The following is a 27,249-nucleotide window of genomic DNA, read 5'->3' as shown; positions in this document are numbered from 1 at the left end:
TTAGTTGATGCCGTGAGGAACTCGCTAACTGACTGACAGGCTGTCTGAGTTACTGGTTGGCTCAGTGCTCTACAGCGATGAATGTTGTGCCTCTATCAGTAAAGCCTGGTTTACACGTACGACGCAAGCATAAGAATGAGCACAAGCACAAGCACAAGGATGTTTACACGTGCGATAAGCATAAGCATAACGTGACATACGCAAGCGCAGAAGCAAACAAATCTGGCGCAATCGCGCAGCCGGGCTGCCTTTTGGCGCGAGATTTGATTCCAACATGGCGGAAAATGGCAACGCATGAGCAACTAGATTGTACACTGACAACTTGTCACAGTTTTTCAGTTTCCTTTCCTTGCGCTTATGCTTATGCTTGCGTCGTCCCGGTTTACACGTACGACGCAACGACGCAAGCATAAGCACAAGCACAAGAGAATGGAAATCGTTGCGTCGTACGTGTAAACCGGGACGACGCAAGCATGAGCACAAGCGCAAGCACAAGGCGCTTATGCTTGCTTGGCACCGGTTTACACGCAGGTTTCTTGTGCTTATGCTTGTGCTTATGCTTATGCTTACGTCGTACGTGTAAACCAGGCTTAACGACACAAAGATGGATCAAGTCAGGGAATTAACTCTCAGTGTATCTTAAAGTTCTTAGTGAACACATCAGAATTACCCGGCCCACTAGTAACGAAATGGAAAATCGCGCGAGGCAAGAAAAATATATTTGAAATCGATGGGAATAGAACGCCACAACTTGCGGATTTGAAGTGTTGCACTGCCGACTGAGCTATGAGGGCTAGCCGGGAGAATCGTGGTTGATTGTAGTTGTAATGGCGGCAAATGAATAACTAGCAGAGCTCTTCAACCAGTGATATAAATTCTACTTCCCCCTGTATTATTTAACTGCACAGAGGTAGTGGCCAACACGAGAGCCTTGCTCCTTTGGCCACTACGCACTTCTTCCGTAGAATGTAAAATCATTCAATAAATTGCTGTGCGTGTTTAATTTTTTCTTACTATTAAATACATTGTATTTCGTTCGAATAAGTGTGAATAAAATTGAATTGATTATGGAAATTACCGGTAGAATCATATTTAAGACAACGTTTCGGTGTCCTCACATTCAAATTTGTATGATTGTTCGTTGATCAACGCGGGCTTGATTTCTTTATGTTTGAGATCTCAGTCTCCAACTTTTCGAGAGATGAAGACTGAGCTGGTGTGATGCCGGCTATGCTGGTTACACGCGCCGGCATCTTTACCAACGAATCGATGAGCATAAAAGATTTGGATCAATATTGAATCACAGCCAAAGTCAACATTCATCAAGAACAATAACATCTAATATGTTTCACATTCTTAAGGCTGGTTTCTATATGATCGCGGATCGCAGATCGCAGATCGCAATAAGGTCTGTGATCGTCTGCGATCATATGGAAACATACTTCTGCGATCCTGCGATCACGATCGCAGACGATCGCAGAAGATAGCGCTGGTTTCCATTTGATCGCGGATCGCAGATCGCAATGAGGTCTGCGATCGTCTGCGATCATATGGAAACATACTTCTGCGATCGTCTGCGATCCTCCGATCACGATCGCAGACGATCGCAGGAGATAGAAAATGGTTCTAGCCTCAAGGGACTAAGAACTTAAACTTGAACATTAATATTCTTGTTATCTGTTGAACATTATATTTTGACCTTGTGATGGTGTCATGAGGACACCGAAACGTTGTCTTAAATATAATTCTACCCGCAATTTTCATAATCAAATCGATAACTTTATCATGCTTGATAAAATTGAATTGAATTGAAATTGAATATGAAAAATGAGTAAATGAGAGACTACTGTTCAAGCCTGATTTTTTTTCAGGATTTCTTTTCGTATCTGCTTAAGATGCGTTCACAACTGCCATGGTCTCTTATTTATCTGATACATTCATTGATTATTATAATCAAATATGATGATGATCACAAGTATTATCTGTCTCAGTATTTATATCATTATTTTTCCTGCTAGAGTCTCACCACTTACCTCCTTCAAGGTTCTCACATGGATTTAAAAGTCAATAACATTCCATTCAAGTTCCCAGCGGCCTCCCTCAACCTTTTTGAAAACGTCTCGTTGCTGATTATCATCCCGTTAATCGACCGAGTTGTGTACCCAGGCCTGCGCCGCCGCGGCTTCAACTTTACCCCACTGCGCAGAATCGGTGTTGGACTACTCTTTGCCGCTGGCTCAGTCGTTTTGGCGGGATTCATTGAAATTAAAAGAAAACACTTGATCAAGACCCACGGGATGATCAAACAGGACCTGTTCACTAGGTCTGTAAATGCTTCTACCATGCGTGTGTTTTATCAAGTGCCACAGTACATTCTGCTAGGGACAAGTGAGGCTTTGGTGTCAGTAACAGGTAGGGCGCCTTCGGACCTAATTTTGTTTCTTTCGGCGAATCCGGAACCGGATTTTTGACCCAAGATTCACTAGATTTTGTGGTTGAAAAGAACGGAGAATCTAGAAAAGGGATTTTTAACCGTAATAACCTGCAAATACGTTCAATATGGCGACTTCGAAAGTAACAGTGCACTTTCCTCTACTTCATGAAGGCACCACGGGGCTTAGATTATTTTCAGTCCATTTTATCTGGATGATAGTTCCTTGTGCCCTTCATCCGACAAATGTAGGGACATGTATGTTATTCACGGATTCGTTGTCACCTTCTACCACCGAGATTGTCAAGTACCATTCCCAGGCTAGTCTCATTTGTAGATCATCATACCCCATTCTCAGCACTCTTTATTTAACTGATGGGAGTTTAGCTGTCATAATTATAAGTACATTTCCTTTTCAGGTCTCGAGTTTGCCTATTCCCAGTCCCCTGCAGACTTGCGCGGAGTAGTGATGGGTCTGTTCTTGGCAATGATTGGTTTAGGTTATTTTGTAGCATCAGCATTGGTTTCCATTGTGAAACATGCATCAGATGGCACGTGGTACCCTGACAACCTGAACCATGGCTCGCTGGAACGCTTCTTGTTCTTGTTGGCTGGATTGATGTTGGTGAACACAGTTGTGTTCGTGTGGTTAGCGGTGAAGTATCGATATGTTGATCGTAACCATGACACCCCAGAAAGTAATGATCATGATCATGACTTCACCGTCACAAGAGCGGAGCGGGTTTTTTTGTGTGCCTCGAATAGTTCCGCTGTTCGTTGATTCTTATCAATTTATAGGCTAGCTCCAGCTTAGACTGTTCATAGTCCCCTATTTTTTTCGTGGGATTTTCGAGACTCGTACGCTTCGATCGATCTCCCGCCATCTTGGTTTATAACGGTGAAGGGAACCAGGGGTGGGGAGAGTGTATAAACGTACCCGACTAGGACCCCCTCGGTATAGTAGTTTAGGCATTCTCCCCAGGTTGCACTCGCCATTACAAACTAAGTGTCGGGAGTTCGACCTAAGCGTTCCGAGTCTCGAAAATTCCACGGAAAAATAGAGGACTCAGAACAGTCTAGCTCACGACCAGCTTGACTCTTTAATTAAAACTAATTACAATATAGCAGGCATGAACTGAAATTAACAGCGAATTACTAAATATTTCAGTCAATGAAAGAGCAATCGAATAGCTTTATTAGAAGTTTTCATACAAATGTGTTTAATAAGTATTTAAGTGCCCCTAACCCTTCAATTTGTTTTCTTTTGGTAGATTTCCATATCTGTGAAGAACTCATTTTCGAAAAATTGTTTTAGAAATATTGAATCCTTTTTATTTTACGAGCGCTAAAAGTTACTGAAATTTTTAAATTTTTGCGCGCGTTAAGCCCCGCTGGACAAATTTTTGGCTCGTGGGCTCATTAGGAACGAGCCAATGAGAAGCGTCCGATATTTGACACTTTCTTAGCTGTGACGTAAGAAAAGGACACCAGAAGGAATCTTATGCACGCTGATTCCTTTCTCTACATTTCGAGAGTTGCTGCATCCAAAAACCACACATTTTTCAACCATTTTCTCTGTTTACAATTGAAGCATTACCGCGAATCTTCGGATATTTTTGCACGATGTCCTTTTCTTACGTCACGCTACATATTTGGCCGAGTGGGGGACTAATGCGAACGATAGGTGAAAATATCGACAAGACTGCCTTAACTTCAAGCGCTCGTAAAAAAAAGGATTCAATATTTCTCAAAAATTTTTTCGAAAATAAGGTCTTGAAAGATATGGAAATCTACCAAAAGAAAACAAATTGAAGGGTTAGGGGCACTTTAACTTTTTTGTAACTTTTCTTTTCATATTGTATTGTTCCGTTTGACATTGTAATTGTATGAAATACTGTAATTGTATCCGTCGTCATGTTCTTACATTCTTTTTCTATTTCATCTTGTAAAACAATCACTGAGGAGACCTAATTAATATAAGCTTCATAGTTTCCTTTAGGTCTCCTCGTCATTGTTAAATCTATTCCTATTTTTTTTTTGTTTTCATCATATTTGTGGTGTGGCAAAATAAATAAACAAAAAGCTACATTAATTAAACTGCACACCCTTTAGCTCTAACAGAGTTTGTAAAGACTCCTGCTCCCCTCAGTCAATTAAGACACTTTCCCCAGGTTGCGCTCGCCTTTACAAACCAAGCTGGTGGGAGTTCGATCAAAGCGTATCGTACGAGTCTCGAAAATCCCACGAAAAAATAGGGGGACTGTGAACAGCGTATCTCGGTGTAAGAACCTGCACAACTCACAGCTGATGTAAAACAGGAAATAAAAACGTCAAAACAATTCAGGGAAGGAAAGCAATTACCTACATCACAAACAAAAACCTGTCAGGTTCTTACACTGAGGTAAACCCAAATCACTATACATTTTGGCACCAGGGTTCGTGAGCATTAAACCGTAAGAAATTGGTTCATGCTTAGCGTGCGGTATATCGAGTTATGGATGCACGCTGGAGGTTTGGAGAGCACGAGAGAAGGGTAAGATCAGAGTTGCTCGAGGCGAGCCGAGAGCTCCTTTAGTTTCTTGAGTGCTCTCCAAACTTTCCAAGTGCATCCATAACACAGGAGTGAGCAAGAGTGAGTACAAATAAAGATTGAAAGATTGAAAGACAACTCGATACACGCACAGCTAAAAGAATGAACCAATTGTTTTTTAACATAGTGGATATAAAGTAAATCATTCCTGGAAAACAGGTTTTTTTCCTGCTTATTTACGTACAATATTAGTTCTCTAAATCTGCTGTACAAAACCACAAAGGTGAAAGTGGTTTCTCATATCGGTTTAATCTTAAGTAAACGTTTCATTAAACTTCGACAAGCTTTTATAAACACACATTTTTTAATGGTGTTGTCTCTCTGTACCAAGTTGTTTATAACATAACGAGCGCATGCTTCCTCATCTGATTTGCAAACGCCATCTGATGGACGCACGGCCGTGCGACTATGTTAAACTGTACCATGATGACAGAGGCCAATAAGAATCAGATAGGGAAGCACGCGCGCTAAAAAATTGTTTTAATTTCCAATCGTAACTCCTACATCTACAAACTGATCATGACTGATGATTTGCAGTGTTCAGAGTCTTGTAAGAATCTATGTGCTGGTGGATGTTTTTCCATCTTGAGCTCGGCCGCCACACTTGAGATAAAAAAAGCGCTTTGCCTGATGGGCTAGCTTCATCAATCACTTTCATCATATAGCATAAAAACATTTGTAACCCCTTACGGATTCGCGAATTTGGTACCACGTTCCGTGCGGTTGAATCCGAAAAGAGTGTTTTAACTTGCCGGATTTGGTGTTATCCCAGCGTAGTACCAGTTACAAATAAAAAGAGCTGTATCCTGAGCATCGACCACTTAGGCCGACGCCAGCTCACTCTGTCAAATGTATCAGTGCAAATCTCATTGAATCAGGTGAAATGGCATGCTGACTGTCATGTACGAGCCATACAGTGACCCCTCTTACATGGAAGAAAACTTTCCCCTAGAAACTAGATTTGTCTACGACTGTCTTGAAACAGATTCGGACAACATGTGCGGGAACTCTAGAATACAGCAAAATCCTCAACTTGAAATAATTTTCGCACAAAGTCTTTATTATTTCCAGCGAACAGACACGTTACACAGCACTTCAAGCGTTACCCTGCGAGCAGACGCCCTTCGACTTATCTAGGAAGATCGAAGGGCCTCTGCTCGCGGGTATTCAAGCGTTCATGCACACTCCGAAGTTCAGTTTGACCGCTTAGCCGTGACAACGCAAGTGTTGATTTAATTCGAGACACATCAAACTGTCTAACCATGTCGTATTAAAATATATCATATCTGTCCTTTCGGTAGTTATAGTGTGTTTTATTTTTTTTATTTTTTTTGCTATTATTTTAAATCCTAATGAATTTGTATCTAAATAAAGTTGCTCCATTCAATTCAGATAAACAAATTGAAACAAAATAAAAGCATAAATCAGCGTTGAAAGAACCTTAATTAATTACTTAATTAATTTTTTATTTTTAATTTTACTGATTATTATTATTTTCTTTTTTGCGTGGGGCTGCATGTAATGGAGGAAGCGGGTTGAAAAATGGGATGTAATTGGACAAACAGGTCAGCGCCAATTCAATTTCGATTTCATACCGCTGTTTATTCAGACCTACTTTACCGGCTATCCAATTTCGGAATTCCCCGAAATCATGGTAGCCTTGCGTGATCACAAAATCCATGTATGGATTTTCCCAAACAAATGTACCATTCAGACTTCATACTGACAGTGCGGGTCCCATGACAGTGGGGCTGGGGGTGGGGGACATGACATGTCACTGATAGTCATAGGAAACTGAGTGGCAAATGGCACGTGACATAAAAGCCCACGGCTGATCGAATCAACATAGTGGATATTGCGTAATGACCAACGACGAGAACTATGATGTTATATACAACAGGGGCACCCAACGGATCGTTTCGGTAAATTATCTGTTCGGAAGGCCCTTAATCCCCTACAATTTTCTAAAGGGAATGTTCACCTCGCACTTTCCTGAAATGGAAAATTTAAGGCCTAGTGTTTTCGGATTGACAAAAATCTGGTTTCGGGTACCGAAGAAAGGTCAGCTAAGATTTTCGGAAAGGAAATAAGACCTGAGGTTTTCGGGCAATGGACAAAAATGCCCTAGTAATTTCGAAAAGACTCTAGTTCACGGCCCTAGAATGACCGAACAGATAAAAATTTTATAGCGCGGCCTAAAATGAACCTACAGAGCTTTAAAGACACTCCAGATAGCTTAAAATTGCGTTTCAAAGGATTTAAGAGAAAACTGTCGTTGGGTGCCCCTGATACAACCCCGCCGGAACAACATCACATAGTTAGATTTTGCCACAAACGCTTAAGAAAATACACACCGTAGCTTGGATTCATAGTTGCTACTAGTGTCACCTTAAAGATTAACTGACGATATGATTCTCAATGAGGACGAGCAGTGAAACAAATTAAATGATCTGAAATGTTAATGATCCTCTATATAGCGAAGTCTTCGTTATAACAGATGATTTCCTCTAGCTCGTCGCGGCCTTTTGAAACGTACAATTTCCATAATCCCCTGGTACTTCGTCAAATCGAGGTTCTGCTTTATATTTGCTGAGTTTTCTGAACAAGCAAAAATTAATGACATTGGGTATTTTTGGGAGTAAGACTAAAATGACTAAATCCTAAGAATACACGTAAATTTTCGTGAGCCCAACATGACCTTTGGGCAATGACTCACACTATCCCGTGATCGATTCTCGTAAGTTCTTCTTTGGAAATTGAATGTTCAACATGCAAGCTCTGATGGCGATGCTTGTAAGAGTTCACTTGTAGCACGAGTCAAGTTTACGGCTTATATTCCCTACGTTGAAATAAAAATAAATTGTATTATCATTTTAACTGCAATCGTTACTTCAATTCATGGCCGGCAAAGAGGTTGGTCTGTTTGCAGTCATCACACGATTGGATGGCTCCCTCACATGACAAACCAGCCCTGATTTTCCGGAATTTTAAACCTTAAATCATTGTAAACTGAATGACTCTGATCTGTTTACATCGCTTATTATTCCTTCTCACCATTTTTTGGGCCCTTCATTCTGCTGAAGCATCCAGAGGTAGGTTTTTGGTAGCTATTTTATCTTTTGTTGCGTTGAATTTAAGAGTAAATCATGAAGTTCAGACATTGTTTAAATCTCACGTTACTTTTGCACTTATGGCTATGTAATTACACTTTGGTCACAATATTTTAAAACGCGCTGTAGACAAAAGTTCCAAACCGTGTACAGAAAAACACACAAAGAAACGTCTACAATTGCAAACTCGGCCGGAAAAGTGCGATAAATAGTCGATATCTTGACCGGAACGGATGCTAGAGGTGAAGTCCCTTTCCTTCGGCCTCATGTCTCGCTGATGCAACCTTGATTTTGAATTGTTTATTGTTAAAAATGTTTATGCGTCATTTTAGTTTTAACAGCTTACCAATAGAAATACACATAAACGAGAATCACCGGAATGGAATATAATAAATGCGAGGAGACTGGAGATAGAAGGCCCCCTTTCCCCGGTTTCTCCTCGTTTTAAATACTCACGCCCCAGTCGGCTTTATTGGTCGTTCGCGTCGCAATTAAATACGCGAAAACATGCATTATAAAAAAAGGCGCTGAGAAGATATTTATAATTCATAAAATTTTGTTCATGTAAGTTTTGTCTATCCTTACTCAGCTTATCGCGACCTTGGCGTGATATGTCAAATTCTTTTTGTTCATTGTGATAGTCACGCGCTACGTGACGCTAGCAACCATTTGAATTTGGGCTCATCCGGAGTCATTACCACGTATATTTAGTAGACAGCTGACCTCACCGTGGTTGAACAATCTGCCGACAATCTGCTTCTTTCTGCTACACCGTGCTTGCAAGGCCCAACTAGCTCAAAACAGCTGTCCGGGGTTGCAGTTTTGACTATCGGTTTGGTCTCAATCATGTCGCTGTCGTGTTAAGTTTTCTACGCAGTACTTATCAGCCTTGCTTACTTTTTATTGGCTTGTATCATAAGTTATTTCTGGCCGATATCATCTTCCACAGATCCCACGTATACCAGCAGCATTTTCGTTCGCGGTCGTTTGACACTAATTCATGACTTACCACGCAAATATTTGCAATTTGAGCAGCCTGTAGGATCCATACAGGTTACAATGGCCTTTTCGGCAATCGCGCAACAGTGATAAATACTTCGACTCCCATGCAAAGAAAGTCATTTATTTCATTATTATTATTATTATTATTATTATTATTATTATTATTATTATTATTATTATTATTTTCTTTTTTTTTTTTTTCACTTTCCCAGGAAAGAATCTGGTTTCGTTTTTCTTTTCTTTTTTTTTTTTTCAAAAAAGGAAAGACGTGGGAAGGAAGAAGAGGAAGTTACATTTGAAGTTAAAAAGTAGAGGACGAATTCATGCCAGTCGAAACGTTCGCTTTCAGCTTTCCCTTCGAGTTCAGTAGCGGAATTACAGGGTGTAGCCGTGATACATATCTTTTTCTCCAATTTTCTTGGTTTCTTTGATACCCTCTATCATTAGAAAATCACTAAACTGTAAGCACCCCCTTCCCCCATTCACCTTGACGTTTGTATGGTGTCGTCCATTTCTATAACTACATAGTCAAAAGGTCTGCCTTATAAGCAGGTTGAAAGTTTAAGAAAAAAGACAATCGTTTTGATTTTTGAAAACATGTTTCGACAGCTCTTGTGTCCCTTTCATTTTTAAATTGTAAAGTACAAAGTGGGATTTTTAATAAGAACATAAAAATGCTGATAAAAAATAACCCAGAACAATTAAAGAGTCGTGACAATGTGCGACATTGCGTGACAATGTGACACTGATCAAAACGGTTGTCGTTCGAACTACATAGTTTTGTTAACTGTTGATTTGCAGATGGCTGCATCTCGTGACTCGAATGAGAGAATCCCTTTAATCCAGGATGACCACAAAAAAAGACAGCAGACAGATAGTACCATTGAAGCAGGATGTCAATCATCCCCGGAACAATCAAGAACAACCAGCTATTTTGCTGTTCTTTGCATTTTGTTTGTCGAACTATGTGAGCGTTTGACCTTCTATAGCTTAACTGCCAATATCGTGTTTTATTGTCAAAATGTTCTCAAGCTGGCCAGGCCACTGCCCAGTACAATCAATCTGGCGTTTCAAGGTAAGTTTTAAAGTCATAAGATTCAAGTTCAGTTGGGTTTGATTACTGGTTATTTTGCTCAACGAACTTCTTAACAAAGATAAAATTCGTTTGACTTAACTACCGAACTCGGTAGAAGAAATGCAATCTTTCATAAAAACTCAATTTTTCTTTTCCAGTCATCACATGCGTAGTTAATATACTTTTATAACAGTCGGTGTCTTTGAAGGCAGGAGCCAAAACCTAGTAATATCATTACACTTCACGTGCACATGCTAATAAAGTACAAGCACAAGGAAGTCATGCACCCAGTTTGGGATAGTTAATAATATAAAAACTTCTACTGAATGAGTGTTTTGGGGAATACCACAAGTTTGGCATAATTAAATAAATATTTCCATTTAATTTAACTATACCAACATCATTGAATTTGATTGGCTATTAAGCAGCCATGATTGAAGTGTTAATGGGACAGTGTACTTGGACAGCGTGCAAGTTATACGGTAACTAGACAGTACGGGCCAATTCACGCCCTGTAATAGGACGTCAGTTGACTGCAATGCGTTTTCTTTTTCTTTCTTTTTTTTTTTACGTATGGCGTAATTAAACTTGAGGTCTGTTTAAAATCCAAAATGTTTTTCTCCTATTTCTCTTCAAATTTATTTAAGAATATCATAATATTACTGACGATTAAACAAATCTGACTCCAGCGATGCGGCCGGTCGAATGAAGTTTTATATCTGACTTTATACAGTTTTAAAGTTCACTTACACTATATTTTTTTATTTTTTTTTTTATTTTTTTTAATGAAGAAGAACTTTATTTCACTACATAAAAACTTATTACACTTTTCAAATAGTTAAAGAAAAGAAAAAAAAATAATAATACAACAACTACAATGCTACTATTATTACAAAGTTGTGATAATATATTACCGTATTACAATTCTTAGCCTGCGAGCAAGCTCTCTAGCTTGGGGGTGGGGGGCTTGCTCGCAGGCTATACTATTCTATATGACAGAAGTTTATTTTAAACGCAGATACTAAACACACGTACACACAAAATCAAACTGCATAAGCCGTTGCATTAGCGCGGCAGCTATTACTTAAGAAATTAGCTGAAGCTAATGTAGGTAAAAGAAGGAGCATATTGTTTTTCGACAGCTAAAATTAACTTTGAAATTTTTCAATGCGGTATTTAAATTTAATTTTTTTTATAAAGTCGGAGAGAAGCAATGCTTCTTCGTTAAGTTTCCTGGTGTATATATGTCGCTTGATGAATAAGAGTGTGTAATTAAATTTCTTTAATAATGGCATGGAGTTATTAAAGATTCCAAAAAAGAGTTCTTCTTTGTTTGGAGTAAAGTTTGTGTTATTGTTATCATTAAACCAAGACAAACAAGTTCTAGTGAAGCGCTGAGTGAAGTGGCATTCAAGGAAAGTATGGTCAAAAGAGTCTTGATCCCCGCAGTAAATACATTCATTATCTGTTTTAATTCCGAATTTGTGAAGTTCTTTCTTCGTAACAATAATTCTGTGTATAAACTTGAAGTGAAATTCTTTCATTTTATTTTCCTTGCTGATATCCTGAACGGAACTAAAAATGTCACTCCATTTTTCTTCATCTAAATTGAGAGTAGTGTCCCAACGTTGGGGACCAGAATGCTTGTCGTTATACATTTTATTAATAATGAGCCAATAGAAATCTTTCGCCTTCGCTTCCATAAGGTTGATTCGTACCTCATTTCCAAGATGAAAAGAAGTTACATCGTTGATATGAGCCAAGGCGGAATATTGCATTGATATTGATTTTGAGACCAGGTGTTTTGGTATAGCGTTAACGACCTGATAGAATCGGAGAAAGTTAGTGTTAGTTAAGCCATATTTCCTTCGAAAGTCATTGAAAGATAAGAAACTACCATCGCTTCTCAGTAGGTCTTTGATTTCTCGTACTCCTTTCAAGAACCACTCTTTAATAAAAAAGGGTTCACCACCAATTAGGATATCCTTGTTGTTGAACAAAATTGTGTCATGAAAGTCCCTGGTAGAATAAAGAGTTCTTAGCTCTCTAAAAAACTCGAGCATTTCTCTGTAGAACCTTGGTAGATCGAGTAAATACTTGACATTGTAATTGCAGTTAAGAAGGAATCTCAGACCTCCTCTCTTTCTAAAACAATAGTCTGGTAACGTCTTCCAATTCTGATTTTGACAGTTTAAAAGCCTAGGAATCCAAGCTAAACGTAACGACTTTATCATTGTCTCAACATCAACCATACGTAGTCCACCTTTGACATATTCCTGGTAAAGTCCAGCTCTTCTAATTTTGTCACGCTTATTTTTCCATAAGAACCAGAAAAGGCGTCTTTTAACATTATCTATGACATCGTTTGGAACGTCTATATTGGATATAGAGTAAACAAGAGACGAGATCCCTAGTGCTTTAATTATTAGAACCCTTCCAAACAGTGATAAGTCTCTGGATCTCCAAATATCAAGATTCGTTTGGAGTTTTTGGATTTTAATTTTAAAATTTAGTTCATCATTACCTTTAGAATCATACGATAAATATATTCCAAGGAATCTGGTCGGGCAATGAACCCACTTAAGACTTAATGGTTTATTACGATTATTAGCCCACTTGCCTAACCACATAGCCTTTGTTTTTTCAATGTTTAAACGTAAGCCAGATATTTTCCCAAATTCTCCTAAAATAATCAATGCCTCCTCAACCGAACCCACGTCTGCACAGAAAAGATTAGTGTCGTCTGCAAACTGGCTCAATTTAACTTCGTGATTACAGAGGTTGATGCCTTTCACATTGTCAGACTGCCTAATTTTGTTGGACATTAGTTCTGCCGTCAGAATAAAGAGAAAAGGAGATAAAGGGCAGCCTTGCCTCACACCCACGGAGGGTTTAATCCAGTTAGTAGCGAAACCATTGTTTAGGATTGCGCTTTCAATGTCTTTGTAGAAGACCTCTACCCACCTCCTTAAGTTTGTCCCAAAGTTATAAATCCTGAGAGCATGTTGTATCAGTGACCATTCTAAAGTATCAAAGGCTTTGCGAAAGTCACTTACTCTATATATAGCCTTCTGATTTTAATATTCCATCTAGTGTCACCTACTAGCTACAGAAACTCGACAAAAAGTATTTATTATTATTATTATTATTATTATTATTATTATTATTATTATTAATTTTTTTTTCAGATCAAACAAGACTCCATGCACTTAGTCCTATCGCCGTTTTTAGGAAAGCGCACTCGGAGTTCAACCGTTACTTTTTTTGGCCAATTTTATTTATAGACGACTTTGACCATACCGGCGCTTTGGGATAAAGAGGTTCATTTTTCACCCCCAGCTGAAGAACTTTTTAAACTTAAAAGTTTTCCTAACTGTACATGTGTGAGCATTTTTGTTGTTTGTTTAGGAACGTGCTACTTCATTCCTATAATTGGAGGATGGCTCGCAGACACGATGATTGGGCGATTCAACGCCATATATGGAGGCTCTCTGTTTTACATACTCGGCACCACCCTTCTCGTGGCTACTACCTATAACTACCCAGCAGCCTACGCGTTGAGCATTTCCACAAAAGAAGGATTTCTAGCTGTGTCACTCATTCTTATTGCCATGGGAACAGGAGGAATCAAGGCAAACGTGTCTCCATTCGGAGCAGACCAATTCAAAGGCAGAGGGCCGGAGACTTTGCAGAAATTCTTTAACTGGTTTTTCTTTTTCATCATGATTGGCGCGCTGCTGGCGTTCACCGTTGTATCTTACGTTCAACAAGAAATTTCTTTTTTTTATGGTTATCTTATATCTGCGTTTTCGATGGTTTTAGCAATCATCATACTACTTATTGGGAAAAAGCACTACGTTGTCCAGCCCCTACGGGGCAATTATTTAGCAGAAACGTTTCGTATTGTTGGTCGAGGCTTGATAGACAAACTCTGCTGCAAGAAACCTGTAGGGTTTACCCATTGGCTTGATGGTGCTAAGCTTTCCAACGGAGGAAAATTTGCTGATGATGTGGTAGAAGGTGTTAAATCTGTGGTTCGATTGATGCCAATTTTCTTGACGTTCATATTTTACTGGACCGTACTTAGTCAGGTAAAAAGTGCCTTGTTATTATCTTATTGTGATATAAGTGGAGATAAAACAACAGGTCTAGAGTTTGCATTGGTTCACACTTGCGACATAAGGACATAAGAAAGACGTTATATCGTTATGTTAGCAGTGTGTGTAAACATAACGACATAATGGCATCATAACGGCATCGACATAACGACATAAGGAAAAAAAACTGATCTTTTCTTTATGTCGTTATGTCGTTATGTTGCTGTCAAACAAGTGTGAACAACTTTGACATAACGACACAAACAAACCACCAATTAGAGAGCGCCAAAAATTGTCGAACCCAGTTCGCCAACAGCACTATTTTCAACATGGCGGCTACTGTGGAGTTGAAAGATATGACGGAGCAACCCTGGCCCGGCTCGTGTAAATGAAGAAGAACTTAATTGCTGAAGCGGCTCGAACTTATCCAATATTGTATGATAAAAGACGTGTAGATGCTCTTCTAGCTTCTTCCTGAAATACTGGACGCACCCACTCTTTTCTTCTAGCAATTTGTTTTCCTTGGTTGTCGTCGACGACGCCTTCGTCGAAGAAACAAATTAAATCATCTCAAAGGCAACAAGTGGGTTGTTCCGCCATTTTTAAAGTATTCTTTTCACCTAACCTCATGTCTTAATGTCAGTGTTCACATTACCGTCGTTATGTCATTATGTTATTATGTCGTTATGTCGTTATGCCGGCAAGTGTGAACCAGGCTTTAATTGACGATTTTTTGTTTACGGGTTTTCTTTTTTGCCAAGATTGATAAAAAATTATATCTATACAGAAAAGAAAATGCGCTTCTTAAAGTGTATGTGACGGAAATTTTTATTTGAATGATCAAACCATGTCAGTGTTCTCGAATGAAAACGAAACAAAATTTATCCTTTTCAATTTTTCTTCCCGACATTTGAGGCGTATAAAAGCATAAAATTTCACCTCTAGTTGAATACAATACCGTGCAAGACGGGAGACAGGGCATAGTAGGCCTGTGACCTCTGATGCAGGATCACTAGCTTCGCGGTTTCTGTATTTCTCGAATTATTTTTCGTGTGTCCAAGAAGAAAACTGTGTGCACGGAATTATCAATGAGAATGTAGAATTTTAATTTTTACTTTGAAAAAACAAAACAAACAAAAAAACAAACAAACAAAAACAACAACTGAGGAATACAGAAATCGCGATCCTGTTTTGACGCCATAGCTATAATATCCCCCGTCTCACATCTAGATCATTAGATCTCGTGCGGTACTTGTATAAAACCAGGAATGAAATTGGACGCTTTTATACGATTCTCATGCCAGAAAAACATGGAGATTTGATGAAGCAAAATAGATAAACAAATAAATAAATAAATAAATGAATAAAATAACATTGTCATAAACACTTTAAGAGCTCTCAACCAATTACTACACAACGAACTGTCAATCTAGTTCATAATACTGAGAAGCTTAACTTGCGTTTGGCAGCTCTTTTCTCAGCTTACAGCTATGAAGTTAGCTAAGGTTTTTGGTAAGAAGCATTGATAAACTTTATGAAATCATGAGACGAATGAGACGAATGATAAAAAAGCCCAGTACATTGTCAGTCTTTGCCTGCTAAGTTTCTTCTTTTGATTTCAAATTAAATGTTTACCTTCAACTTGTTTATTTATTTTTCTTTTATCATGCAGGGTCTTACCACCTACATCCTTCAATCGTCGTACCTGAATTTAAAGGTCAGTGATAACCATGCATTGCCAGCATCTTCACTAATCTGTTTTTATATCGTCTCAACGATAATTGTCATTCCTGTTTTGGACCGAATTGTCTACCCAGTTCTGCGCCGTTTTGGCTTCAACTTAACAACACTGCGCAGAAACGGTATTGGATACCTCTTTGCCGCTGCCTCAATGATTTTGGCGGGAATCATTGAAATCGAGAGAAAACGCGTGATCAAGACCGATGGAACGATCATGCAGAATGTGTTCAATAAACCCGTAAACGCATCTACCATGAGTGTGTTTTATCAAGTGCCACAGTACATTCTGCATGGGACAAGTGAGGGTTTTGCTGTAGTAACAGGTTAGTAATAATTTACAACAAGCACACCTCAATTTCAAGAAATTAAACAAATGTTTGGTTTAATTTTTCAACAGCGTTGATAAGGTAATCTGCTGGCCAACGTAAGAGATTCGAGTGCGGACGTTTCGAGCGTTATCCTATGTCAGAGCGATTAGTCACCCTTAGCTACAAGCTCATATACATCGAGTGACTGCCTGAAAACGAACAGATTCGGAAGATTGAAGTAAACGAGCCTTCAGTTGCATAATGCATAATTTCCTTATATTCAATTCACGATAACAACTACATTCATTAATTAAAGAAACGTGTTTTACCAGACTTTTCAGTACTTAGATTATTTTTTCGGCACTTTGTTAAAAAGATTACTCAGTCTTCAATAACGTTTTCTACAAAAACAGAAAGCATCCCGCTATCTTAGGCAATGGCCCATTGAACATTCTCATCCATTTTTCAATTTGATTATTTTTTTACTCTCCTTTTTGTTGTAGCTTTTGTAGAATATATTTTTGTAATTAATTTACGTTTATATTGTTTATGCCTGTACCTTTTCTATGACGCGTTTTGTAGATAATGCAATTATTATATCGCCCTTCCTTGTAATTAGCTCGTATCGTAAATTTTGCCTCTTGTCCGGCTCTGTTTTTTTGTCATATCCTAAGCTAGGAGGTCCTCGACCTTATAAGCCACCGGCTTCAAATTCAGGTTTCCTCATCACCAAACCTATACTTTACAGGTATATTGTGTAATATCAAGTTATGTGTTGTGAAACATATAAAATCTTTTGACTCAATGACTCTTTCAGGTCTAGAGTTTGCCTATACCCAGTCCCCTACCCACATGCGCGGAGTGGTCATGGGTGTGACCTTGGCCATGAGTGGCTTCGGTTTTTACGTAGCAGCAGCATTGGCTTCCATTGTGAAACATGCTTCACATGGCACGTGGTACCCTGATGACCTGAACCATGGCTCGCTGGAATACTACATGTTCCTGTTGGCTGGGTTGATGTTGGTGAACACAGCTGTGTTCGTGTGGTTAGCAGTGAAGTATCGATACACCGACCATGAACATCAAATGTCAGAAAATCATCTTGAAGGGTGCAGTCAGAGTGGCGGAAATGCAGGGGAAAACTGTGGTTCAAATTCCGATGACGATAACTAGTGGTGTACATGAAGTCTGTTGCTAAGATTTTAATGTAGTGACAGTCAGAATGAGGTCCGAAGTTTTATAATAATCTCAAACGCCGTGTTCTTAATTATAACTTTATGTATTCTCTGTCAGTGTATAGAGCGCGATGTTCCATTAGAAAAAAAATTCACAGCCAATAACATCACGGCTTATTGACAAACGACCAATAACACCTCTACTGACGTTCCACAAGTTACTATGAAGATGACTTCCGCTCAGGTTGTCGAAACGCCAGTCAAAGTCACCACAAACAGTCCTTCTCAGGACTACACTCACCCGGATGATCATAATTTACGTATTTATGACATGACTCCTGGGTTCAAACCATTTACAGTTTTTGAAAATAACATGTCGCTGCGTTTTCAGAGGCAATATTTGAAGGATAACTTTATCATAACAAACACACAAAAAAGTTTATTTAGTTTAAAGAATTGTGCGCATATTTGTTCTTAAACAGAATTCCAGCTTCGCTTCTCGGAATTGAACAGATTATGTTCGTGTATTCTCTTGTTTATCCGAAAAGTTTCTTTTGGTAAGTTGACTGACATTTCTCGAAGTACAAGCGAAAAATTTTCTTAAGCTGATAGCGCAAATGACCATCCACGCCTCGTTGGCTTTGAGCTCATAAGCTCGGAATAAAGGTTTAAAATTGTTTTATATAGCCATACGCTTCGTAGTGTTTTCGCGCTTATTTTGGTAAGAAAATCATGTCGGTTTTCCATGCATTTCTACCTATTTCCGAATTTTAAACTTTTTTGCGCTGTATGTTTTTTTTTCATTTTACGTACATTTTTATTACTGCAAATGCGGATTCTTTGCGTAAATATTAACGGTTTTTATCCAGACCTAAGAACATAACTTAAAATCGAAATAATTGCAACAGTTAAGAACAAACCTAAAATGGTACAACGGTAATCATGCATAAACAACCGTAATGAAGAATTTTCTTAATATGCGAGTTTTCTTTATTCTATTATTTGAATCAAGCCAAAAGGACGACTTAAAATCAGATATGTCTCATTAAGATCAGCGCTTTCACTCAGCGAAAATTATAGCAATTGTACAAGTATTTCCCGTTGCTGTTTTGATTGGTTACAGATTTACCTTCGCGTCGTCATTCTTTTTTAATTTAAAAATTGCGGCTCAAGTCTGATTATGGATCATCTTTGCAGACTAACAGAGACACAAAATGCTTTACTTAGCCAAATTACTCTCTTCTTTCATTGTCTTACTAAACAAACCTTAGACATTGACACATGAGTGGTGGAGGTTTTTATTTTTGCGGAATCAAAAGGCGTTTAATTTTAATTGAACAAATTTTTCGTTTTATACTACTTATACTACTTATTTAAAAAGTGCAATCTTTCTTCAATTTGTCTGCCTTTCAAGACAAATCAACTTTAATCATGGCTTTGAATTTTTCCAATCAAGGAAGGATTGATTTCCCTTGTTTCTTTAGCTACAAATTTCCTTTTCTTTTTCCATTTTTTCGTGAGTAACCTCATTTGCGTGAATCAAATCCAAAGGAATATATTTTAGGTAGTAAAATTTTAGTGCAAGAGTCAATCAACTTGGCGAGACTTTTTGTTTTGATTTTAGGTTTAGATCCCGACTCCCACGCGAGACACGAATAGCTGATACAGAATAATCTACGGTTGTTGGTCGCTTGATTTTGTCAAACTGTTGCAAACTTAACTCGTATTAATTTTAGCATCTATAACGTATTTCGGCATAACAACTCAATCGAGGAAATACAATTGCATCGAACGTTAAGACTACTTGAATTTTATGAGATTATAATTTTTGTAAGGTTATGCAAGTCGCGGCCGCCCGCTTCTTACTTGCTGTGACATAAGTTTCTTTCATTCAAATGCTCGCCGCTGGAAATAGTACTATAAATAATAGGATAATATCGTGCGCTCCGCAGGGAGCAAGCTGAAAGACTGTACCCAGAACATGTGTTTTTAGGTGAAGTTCGACTTAAAAATCAAATGCTATTTTTTCTTCATTCTGATAGCTTGAAAAATTTAACGTTCTTTTAACATAATCGAAAAAAAAAAAAAAAAAGAAAGAAAGAAAGAAAACTGGCTATCTTGTATTATTTTAGAAAATATAGGCAATTTCAATCTTATCTTTGAGGATGTTTCGAAACTGAATTTCACCGATACTGAATATAAAAGAATACCGTACATACAAATTGACTGTGGTTGCAAGAAAAGCGTTTGCGTCGGGTAAGCAATTTTTTTCCGTCCTTTCCTTCTGTTCACATAATATCGCCGCCAGCCAGGTTTAACATGAATTCCGTGATGTTTCCAGACAGTTATTGTTAATTTCTTTTATCGTAGATCAAAGTTCTCTAGTTTTAGTTTTGAGATTTTCTAAGCGCTTGATTAACTAGCGGACCGCTTATTGTCTTCTTGCTTTGTCTTGAAAAGTTGAAAAAATCAGCAAGCGGCCTACACGAGATACACCTGTTTCCATCAATTAGGATTTCTTTTGAAAAGCTACGCGTGTTAATTACGACTGATGAGTTCCCCACTTAGCGCCAAATCTTAGGTCTCTTGGAACACTGTTATTGTTGATAATTAAATCCTTTGTGATTGCTTTGACAATACTGTACAAACAACCTGTGTTGTTTTGAGCGCCGTTTGCATACGAAAACAGAAAGCAGGGTAGTTTTACACAAAAGCGAAAAGGAAGCGTTTTTGGAGTCAAGGTTAGCTCCGCTGTGATACCTTCTCGGTTGAATCATTATCAATTCCGTTATGTGCTGAGCCAAAATCCACATTAAATTGGATTCAGTTGGTTTTGTTAAGTAATGAATAAGGTGTAAATGATCTGGTAAGGGCTAACGTAGAGAAAATCATCGTAAAAGGCCAGTTAAGGTCGATTTTAAGCGGAACCCTACGCCAAACTACTTATCCACTTAAATTGCGGTTGCTTTTTACCGTTTATCTGCTTAAATATGACTTCAATTTTTGGCGCTTTTTGCATCCATATTTTGAGAATGTTTAGTTTTGTTTTGGTAAAAGTGTATAACGTTTAACAAAACAAAGGTTCACTCTTCCCTTTATTGTGAATCTTAATCGCTTCCAAGTATTAAACGTCTGAAAAGAGATCCTCCCCAACAATAAAATGAATTCTCTGAATTGATGCATTGTAGCAAATAAGGCAAGTTAACCTTTCTGTATTTTTCTCAACCTTTTTTCGTTCGCTTCCTGTAGGTTTTGTATTGCGGTCGCCCATTTATGTTAATGAGCGGGCTCGACACTTGTTAATAAGTTATAAGTCTGCTTGCTGCCTCAAGAGGCATTTCTTAGATATTTCAAATGTCCTTTTCACCTGCCTGTGAACTAGACAACAAATACCTTGAAGGAAAAGCAAATAATAATAAAGAATAAAAGAGACAAATAACCTTTGCCAGTGAAGTATAATACATACTCTAGTTCATTCTATTAATACAAGTGGTGCCAGCTTGGTGCGTTTTTTCTTGATCGAATAGGCGCATTACTTACAAGTACAGTAAGGTAAATTATATGTCTTGTTTTGATTTACAAAATACCGATTTCCGTAGAAAAGAATTTCTTTCATACTATTCTGAAGGTTAACCCTACCCCTAAACAGGGATACTCATCTTCTGCTAAGTGAAAAGAACTGTAGCCACAGAGCTGAAATTCCATGCAAGCAAATGCGATTTCCAGTAATGTGGCATTTAGCTAGTCCGTTGCGGTAACTAAGCCAAATATTCATTATTTCTTGGAAATCGATATAATTATATACAACAACGAGCTTTGAAACGCATAGATTACTAACTTAGGTTTTCCCGTGTTTTCACAACCTTACACTGATTTCTCGAAAGCTCAAACGTTTCTCAAACACAGTTCCTCTAAATCTCTGGCTTTCCAGCCATAAATATTTGATCAGCAAACCATCCATTTGCTTTACGTGTTAATGTCGATTAACTGTCACCTAATGCAAACCGCTTAAACTGCTTTTTTCCTTCTTCAATTCTGGTGATTGCACTCGGAAATGTGGAGCTTGAGATCGCAGCGCCGAGTGAAGCAAGTCTTGCAGTATCGACAGCGGTATGGAGCATTGTCCGTGTGGATGTGCATATGGAATTTCAGATTGGACAGCTTATTGAACGCTTTCTCGCAAAGATTGCAGTGATAAGGTTTCTCCCCTGTGTGGATCAGAACATGATTACGCAAATTGCCTTTTTGATGAAAACCCTTGCCGCAAATATCGCAGATGAATTCCTTCAACTCACTGTGAGTACGTATGTGGGTCTTCAAGGTGGATGAGCGATTGAAGGCCTTGTCGCAGATGTGGCACTTGTGAGGTTTCTCAGAAGTATGAATTATTTTATGTCGGCACAGCGTGCTGGACAAGCGAAATCCCTTGCCGCATATGGCACAAACAAACGGCTTGGCGCCGGTGTGGGATGGCATCTTAAGATGGATGGTTAGGGTGTACTTGGTTTTGAAGATCTTGCCACACTGATCACACTTGTATGGGGGCTTGTTTGTCGCTGTACTGTAAGGAGAAGACAGCTTCTTAGAGCCTTCACGATGCTGCTTTGTTTCTTCAAAAGCTTTCTGTTGAGATCTTTTGGAGTTTTTACCCGATCTTGTTTTATCATTTTTCTCTGCAGTAGAGTATTCTTCATCCTTTGCCTGTAGAATGCTTCCAAGGTTACTTGATATCAACTCGTTTCCTTTCAGATTGCGATTTGGAACGATATTGACGCTGACGAATTCCGTTTGGTTGCTACTCGCGTAGCCTTCATGGACTTCCCCTGTTCCTCCAAAGGTATTTGGTCGCTGGAAATTGAACTTCAGAGAATCAGACTGTGGAGGCAGGCGATTCCAGTGACCAAATTGCAAAGGTTCTAAAAAATATGCACAATCCACAAATCAGAAAATGATTTTGCATATTAGAATGATTACCTTACTTTTTTCCTTTCACAATTTTATGAAACCTTAGTTTTTATCATGCGGATACATTTTGAACTTCTTGTCGGATAGAACTTGAATTGCAAATATTTAATTTTATCTACCTTTCATGAAATGAGCTTCTTCTTTGCTGTTCCATTCTTGTTTCAAATGGCGTCGGAGCAGAAATGACTTGGGCATCCTTGGTTTACAATAAACGCTTTCTCTCTTTTATTTAAGGCCAGCGCCTCGGAATAGCCTCTTACAGCCAGTTGTACTTTCCCCTTGGAAGTGAAAGTCTTTCAAATGAACCACACGTGCCAGTCGCTCGGGTTTATAAATCCTGTATTGGCAGTGAAGTGTTAATACAATCAATGTCTTATTTTCTATTGTCCAATCGGCGCGTGTCACGGGCATGCTTCGGCTTATTGTTATTGTTTATTACAGACACTCTTGATTGGCTAACAACAGGTTGTTAAGCACAGTCAGAAGGAAGATAAATCTTCGTGTAATCGTGGGCGTCGAATTCTGGCTCGCAACTCTGAGTACAAATCGAAGGAAGTTGAAAGAATTTGAGCTTTGGCAAACGCTGACCTGGGAATTATAGTTGAAGAAGCTTAATATTTATGATACAAGGATAATAATATATTCTTTTATGTTTGTTTTGATTTTTTCTCGGATATAAACCACCTGTCATACGATAGGGCGCGAGGTCACTTTGGGGTTAGCCTGGCGCCAAAGAAAGACAAGCCGGTTTTTTGCAGGACAGCAAAAATTAAATGCAATACAACTTGGGATCGCAAATGCCTTTAAAAAAATGGAAGGTAATGTAAAAGTTAATGATTTCATTTTGAAGAGATAATGGCAATGATGGCTTTTCTGGTGGCGATGGTCAGAGTGTAAAAGCAGTTTAAAAAAGTCACTTTTTTTCATTTTACCTTGGAGCTTGCCGCTTTGATGAAAATTATTGCTACATGGCTCAGCTGGCCACCGCAATGTTTTGCTTTGCTAATGAACCTCTCTCTCCCGCCTTTTTTATAAATGAGCATTTTATGCCGGGCTTGTTCAGTGAGTTATTAATAATTCAGCGCCATCATGCGTCGTTTTGAGAGGGAAAACAATACTGAACAAGACAGCAATCCACTTTTGTAAATTCACCGTAAGTACATATACCACTATGCTTCCCAAGTTTATTGATCGAGTAAGTCGTGCAGGCTTTGAATACCTCGACGAGTTCTTCGCTACACTGCTCATATATCACCTTTTTCAAATTGATAACATCGGTGCAAACTGATTTGCTATTCCTCGCCAAGAAATCTTTTTAAACATTTAAAACACGCAACTGCCGACATCATTACGCCGGTTAGTTTTACTCCCTGTAGAGCTCTTGATTACCAGAACAATTTTGAGCGATTTTCTTTCATTTCGGTCAAGATGAAATTCTCGTAGATTATTTTAAATAACAATATTTCAATACTTCAAATTTATTATGAATGCTCACTTTCATGGCCGCGTTAACGCCCTAAAGGTTTCAAATGAAGCTTGTTACTTTTCAGGTGCAAATTGTGTCATGCACAAGGCAAGCATAGAATGAAACAATTTTTTTTAGTTCCTTACCAATCTGAACAAGTGAGAACGAATTTTTGTAGAAAAAAATATGGACTGGACCGTCTGTGCAATGAATATTCTCCAGTTACTACGAAAGAATTCTATAAGCCGCAACTAAATAGTGTAGGATTTATTTGAAAAGTATGATTTTTGGAGTAAACGAGTATGTACTTCGCAGGTGTTGATACTAAATGGCGTTCTCAATTTTTTTTTTTAAATTCTGGCCCCCCCTAGTTTGCTTTGGTAGTTTATGAGCTTCAAAACTATCTCTACCGCTGTGAAAATCAGCATTCGGTATTACGCCGACGACTTACCGAATCAAGAAATCAGTATATTACCACTTAAGCACGGTAAAATTCATTTCTATGTAAATGAAAAATCAGTTTCTATTCTGATTCGGTCAGATTAATCTGTATTTATTTTGGCGGTGAAAACATTTAACATTTCTGACACCACTTGAAGAAAATGGAAACATTGTCGACAGGAAAGAATTTGTCAAGAACCACTCAAGTTTAAATATTGCTAAGACAACTTCCAGGAGATTATTTTGTTAAGAGGCTATCGCAAATATTGATCACTGGTCTGACATAGCGAGTTATTTAATGGGCGTATTGTTTGTAAACACAATGATATGTTACATGGGGATCATTAACGTTCCTTCTAATTTTCAAGAAAATAAACTCAACATCGATAAACATCAGGAGATATTTAACATTCAAGGTCAACTGTGTAATCGGACATTTTTGTTTCTTTTGTGCGCGTCACTTCAACCTGACCAGTTGAGGTATCCAGCTGTATTCAAGTTATTTATATGATAACTTTCCTGCCGAATAAATTTTTTGTCGACATTTTTGCCCAAATCTAGGCCATCACAGAGATTTTAGAAGTAGGGTATAGAATTCTGATATTTTTTACACCATATTTGGGTGCGCTTTCGATTCGTGTGGTATTTTTGGTTTTTGCAAATAATAAAAACTAGTTTTGGCAAATCGGGCCGAGTCCAAATAGCAATTCATTGCATAGGTTAAGATTACTGACTGTTGATCTTTGACACTTTTACAACAGAAGAATTATTGAGAAAAATCAGTACTTTACCAGTTAGTCGTATAAGCATATTCGAAAAAGAAAATCGCTTCCTTCCTGTATGTTTTATAGTGAATGCGTGCCTCCGTTGATTAAGGCCGGTACAGCGAAAGCTGTACTTTCATGCCCCGAGTTACATTTTGGCTGTAATCAGTTGTATTATGCGGCAAACCCTACCGTGCCCTGAGATTTTGCCTTGCCTAATTTAAATCCGTCAAAAACAACTCAGGATTTAGACACCGTGTCAGTCAGCGCCAAACAACTGCAGCGTACTGCTTAGAGAGGTTTGAGGCACGCAGTGTCTGACTAACTGTGACCTTAAACTGTGTGATACTTCTGCACCGCTGTATGCACACTGCTGACATCGTACACCAAATCGCGGCGGCGTCCATGTAGGCTGGCAACGTGAGAAAATTGTAATCAGTATTTTAATTTTGAGAACACAAGCCGAGAATATAACGCTCCGCCGTTCAACCTAATTTCAGGTTACTATTTTAAGATGTTGTCAAATGAAGCAAATTTAACTATTCTATTTATAAATGCGAAAACCCTCGATCAACAAATGTCGCCTGCTGTTGCGTGTAAAAGCGAACGAAAGTGTGACGTCAATTATGTACGTCAGTAAAACTTTATTTACAACCCATGAGAAGGATCACAGGCCGAACCTGAAACTGATCATATGAACATAGAAAATAATACAGTTTTTAAATTTACGAAGTATGGTCAGAATGAACAATAAAAAATCTAAATAAAGAGTAACAAAAATACCTTGCCGATTTAAACTCTAAAAACTTATATCTTTCGTGCTGATCCCACTTCTGGTTCTATTGGTGTAAATGGTCCCATGCGCGTTAATGATTTTATCCCAAAGGTTGATATTGCTGGTCACAGTAATTAATATTAAAAATACTTAAAATGAAAAGATCTTTAATTTATTGCGGTGCTTGACTAATAAAAGGGAATTTTGCTTGAATACTGCAGATGGTACAATGAATTTTGACTGCGGTTAAACTGTTTTTATTATTATTATTATTATTATTATTATTATTATTATTATTATTATTATTATTATTATTATTAATGACTATTTTCTCTTGCTCCCCCTTCTTTTACGATTGAGAACAACTTATGTGTTTGTGTCCTCCCAGACTAAAGAAGAAACCGAGCTCACAGAGAAAAATGCTGTTTTGAACAAAACTCGAAAGCATGACACTCGTGAAACCAATGCAATACGTCAGGTGCAAGAGCTCTATTATCACTTAGCTATCAGGGGTACCAAACAAGAAGAGTCGCTAGGAAAATATGGTGTATTTTAATTTTTGAGCAAGCTTAGACTATTTGTGGTCGTTTTGTGCGACACCCAACGGCTCATTTTCGGATCAGCCTAACAGTCGCCTCAGAAATTTAGATTGAATTCAGTGCCTTGAAAAAGTCCCGTTGTTTTTAATATATTATCATCTAAAAGTTAGAATTAATTCGAAGCGACGGGAAATGCCTTTACAAACCAAAATATGATCATGACCAGCCCTTAAAATTTTCTTCAACTTCAAAATTTTATCTGACGATCAAACTGTGTTAACGTAAACTTTCCTTTTTAGAGGTCCGAAAAACTAGAAACTACATTTGATGTATTTTCAGTCTTGAATATTTTTGTTAGTTGTCCCTGGTATTACATCACATAAAATTGTTTAGTCACTCTAGTATTCCATAACGGATTCAAAACAACATAATTTCACGTGGACACCAGTATTGACTCTATAGTGCGGCCGCAGTCACAGAATTATTTAATTCCTCTGATTCTTCATCTGAGTATGTAATTTACGGGCAGCTTTTGGGAATGGAATCTTTTCTCCTGTATTTCCAAGATGCTGTTCCTTCGAAAACAAAATTAAAGGAATAACCATCATTTTGACAGGAGGGCTAAACTGGCTCAAAATAGTGTTTGAATGGACACTGGGGATGGGATGGGATGGGACGGGACGGGATAGGATAGGATAGGATAGGATAGGATGGGATGGGATGGGATGGGACGGGACGGGATAGGATAGGATAGGATAGGATAGGATGGGAT

General features: G+C 38.2%; 3 protein-coding genes across 3 annotated transcripts in view; 2 read left to right on the top strand and 1 right to left on the bottom strand.

The window, feature by feature from the left end:
- Positions 1–5,319, top strand: part of LOC146456561 (solute carrier family 15 member 4-like) — an 8,820-nt gene extending 3,501 nt beyond the window's left edge. The window contains exons 4-5 of the mRNA XM_085092846.1: positions 2,019–2,412; positions 2,851–5,319. Coding sequence (XP_084948972.1) covers positions 2,019–2,412; positions 2,851–3,212 — 756 coding nt within the window. The 3' untranslated portion in view covers positions 3,213–5,319. The remainder of the gene's footprint in view (positions 1–2,018; positions 2,413–2,850) is intronic.
- Positions 5,320–8,000: 2,681 nt separating this feature from the next.
- LOC146456560 (solute carrier family 15 member 4-like) lies at positions 8,001–17,688 on the top strand. The gene is made up of 5 exons (XM_085092915.1): positions 8,001–8,113; positions 9,935–10,208; positions 13,617–14,299; positions 15,978–16,368; positions 17,171–17,688. The coding sequence occupies exons 2-5, from the start codon at positions 9,935–9,937 to the stop codon at positions 17,524–17,526; spliced, it is 1,704 nt and encodes a 567-aa protein (XP_084949041.1). The 5' UTR covers positions 8,001–8,113; the 3' UTR covers positions 17,527–17,688.
- Positions 17,689–21,412: 3,724 nt separating this feature from the next.
- On the bottom strand, positions 21,413–22,812 carry LOC146456559 (uncharacterized). Its single transcript, XM_085092916.1, has 2 exons — positions 22,613–22,812; positions 21,413–22,444 (listed from the first exon to the last, which is right to left on the bottom strand). Exons 1-2 carry the CDS (start codon positions 22,686–22,688, stop codon positions 21,558–21,560), a joined length of 963 nt encoding a protein of 320 aa, XP_084949042.1. The 5' UTR covers positions 22,689–22,812; the 3' UTR covers positions 21,413–21,557.
- Positions 22,813–27,249: the final 4,437 nt, after the last annotated feature.

This window comes from Pavona decussata, unplaced genomic scaffold (genome assembly GCF_977016875.1).
Source record: "Pavona decussata unplaced genomic scaffold, jaPavDecu1.1 SCAFFOLD_254, whole genome shotgun sequence".
Lineage (NCBI taxonomy): Eukaryota > Metazoa > Cnidaria > Anthozoa > Scleractinia > Agariciidae > Pavona > Pavona decussata.
This window is presented reverse-complemented; position numbering and strand designations above follow the sequence as displayed.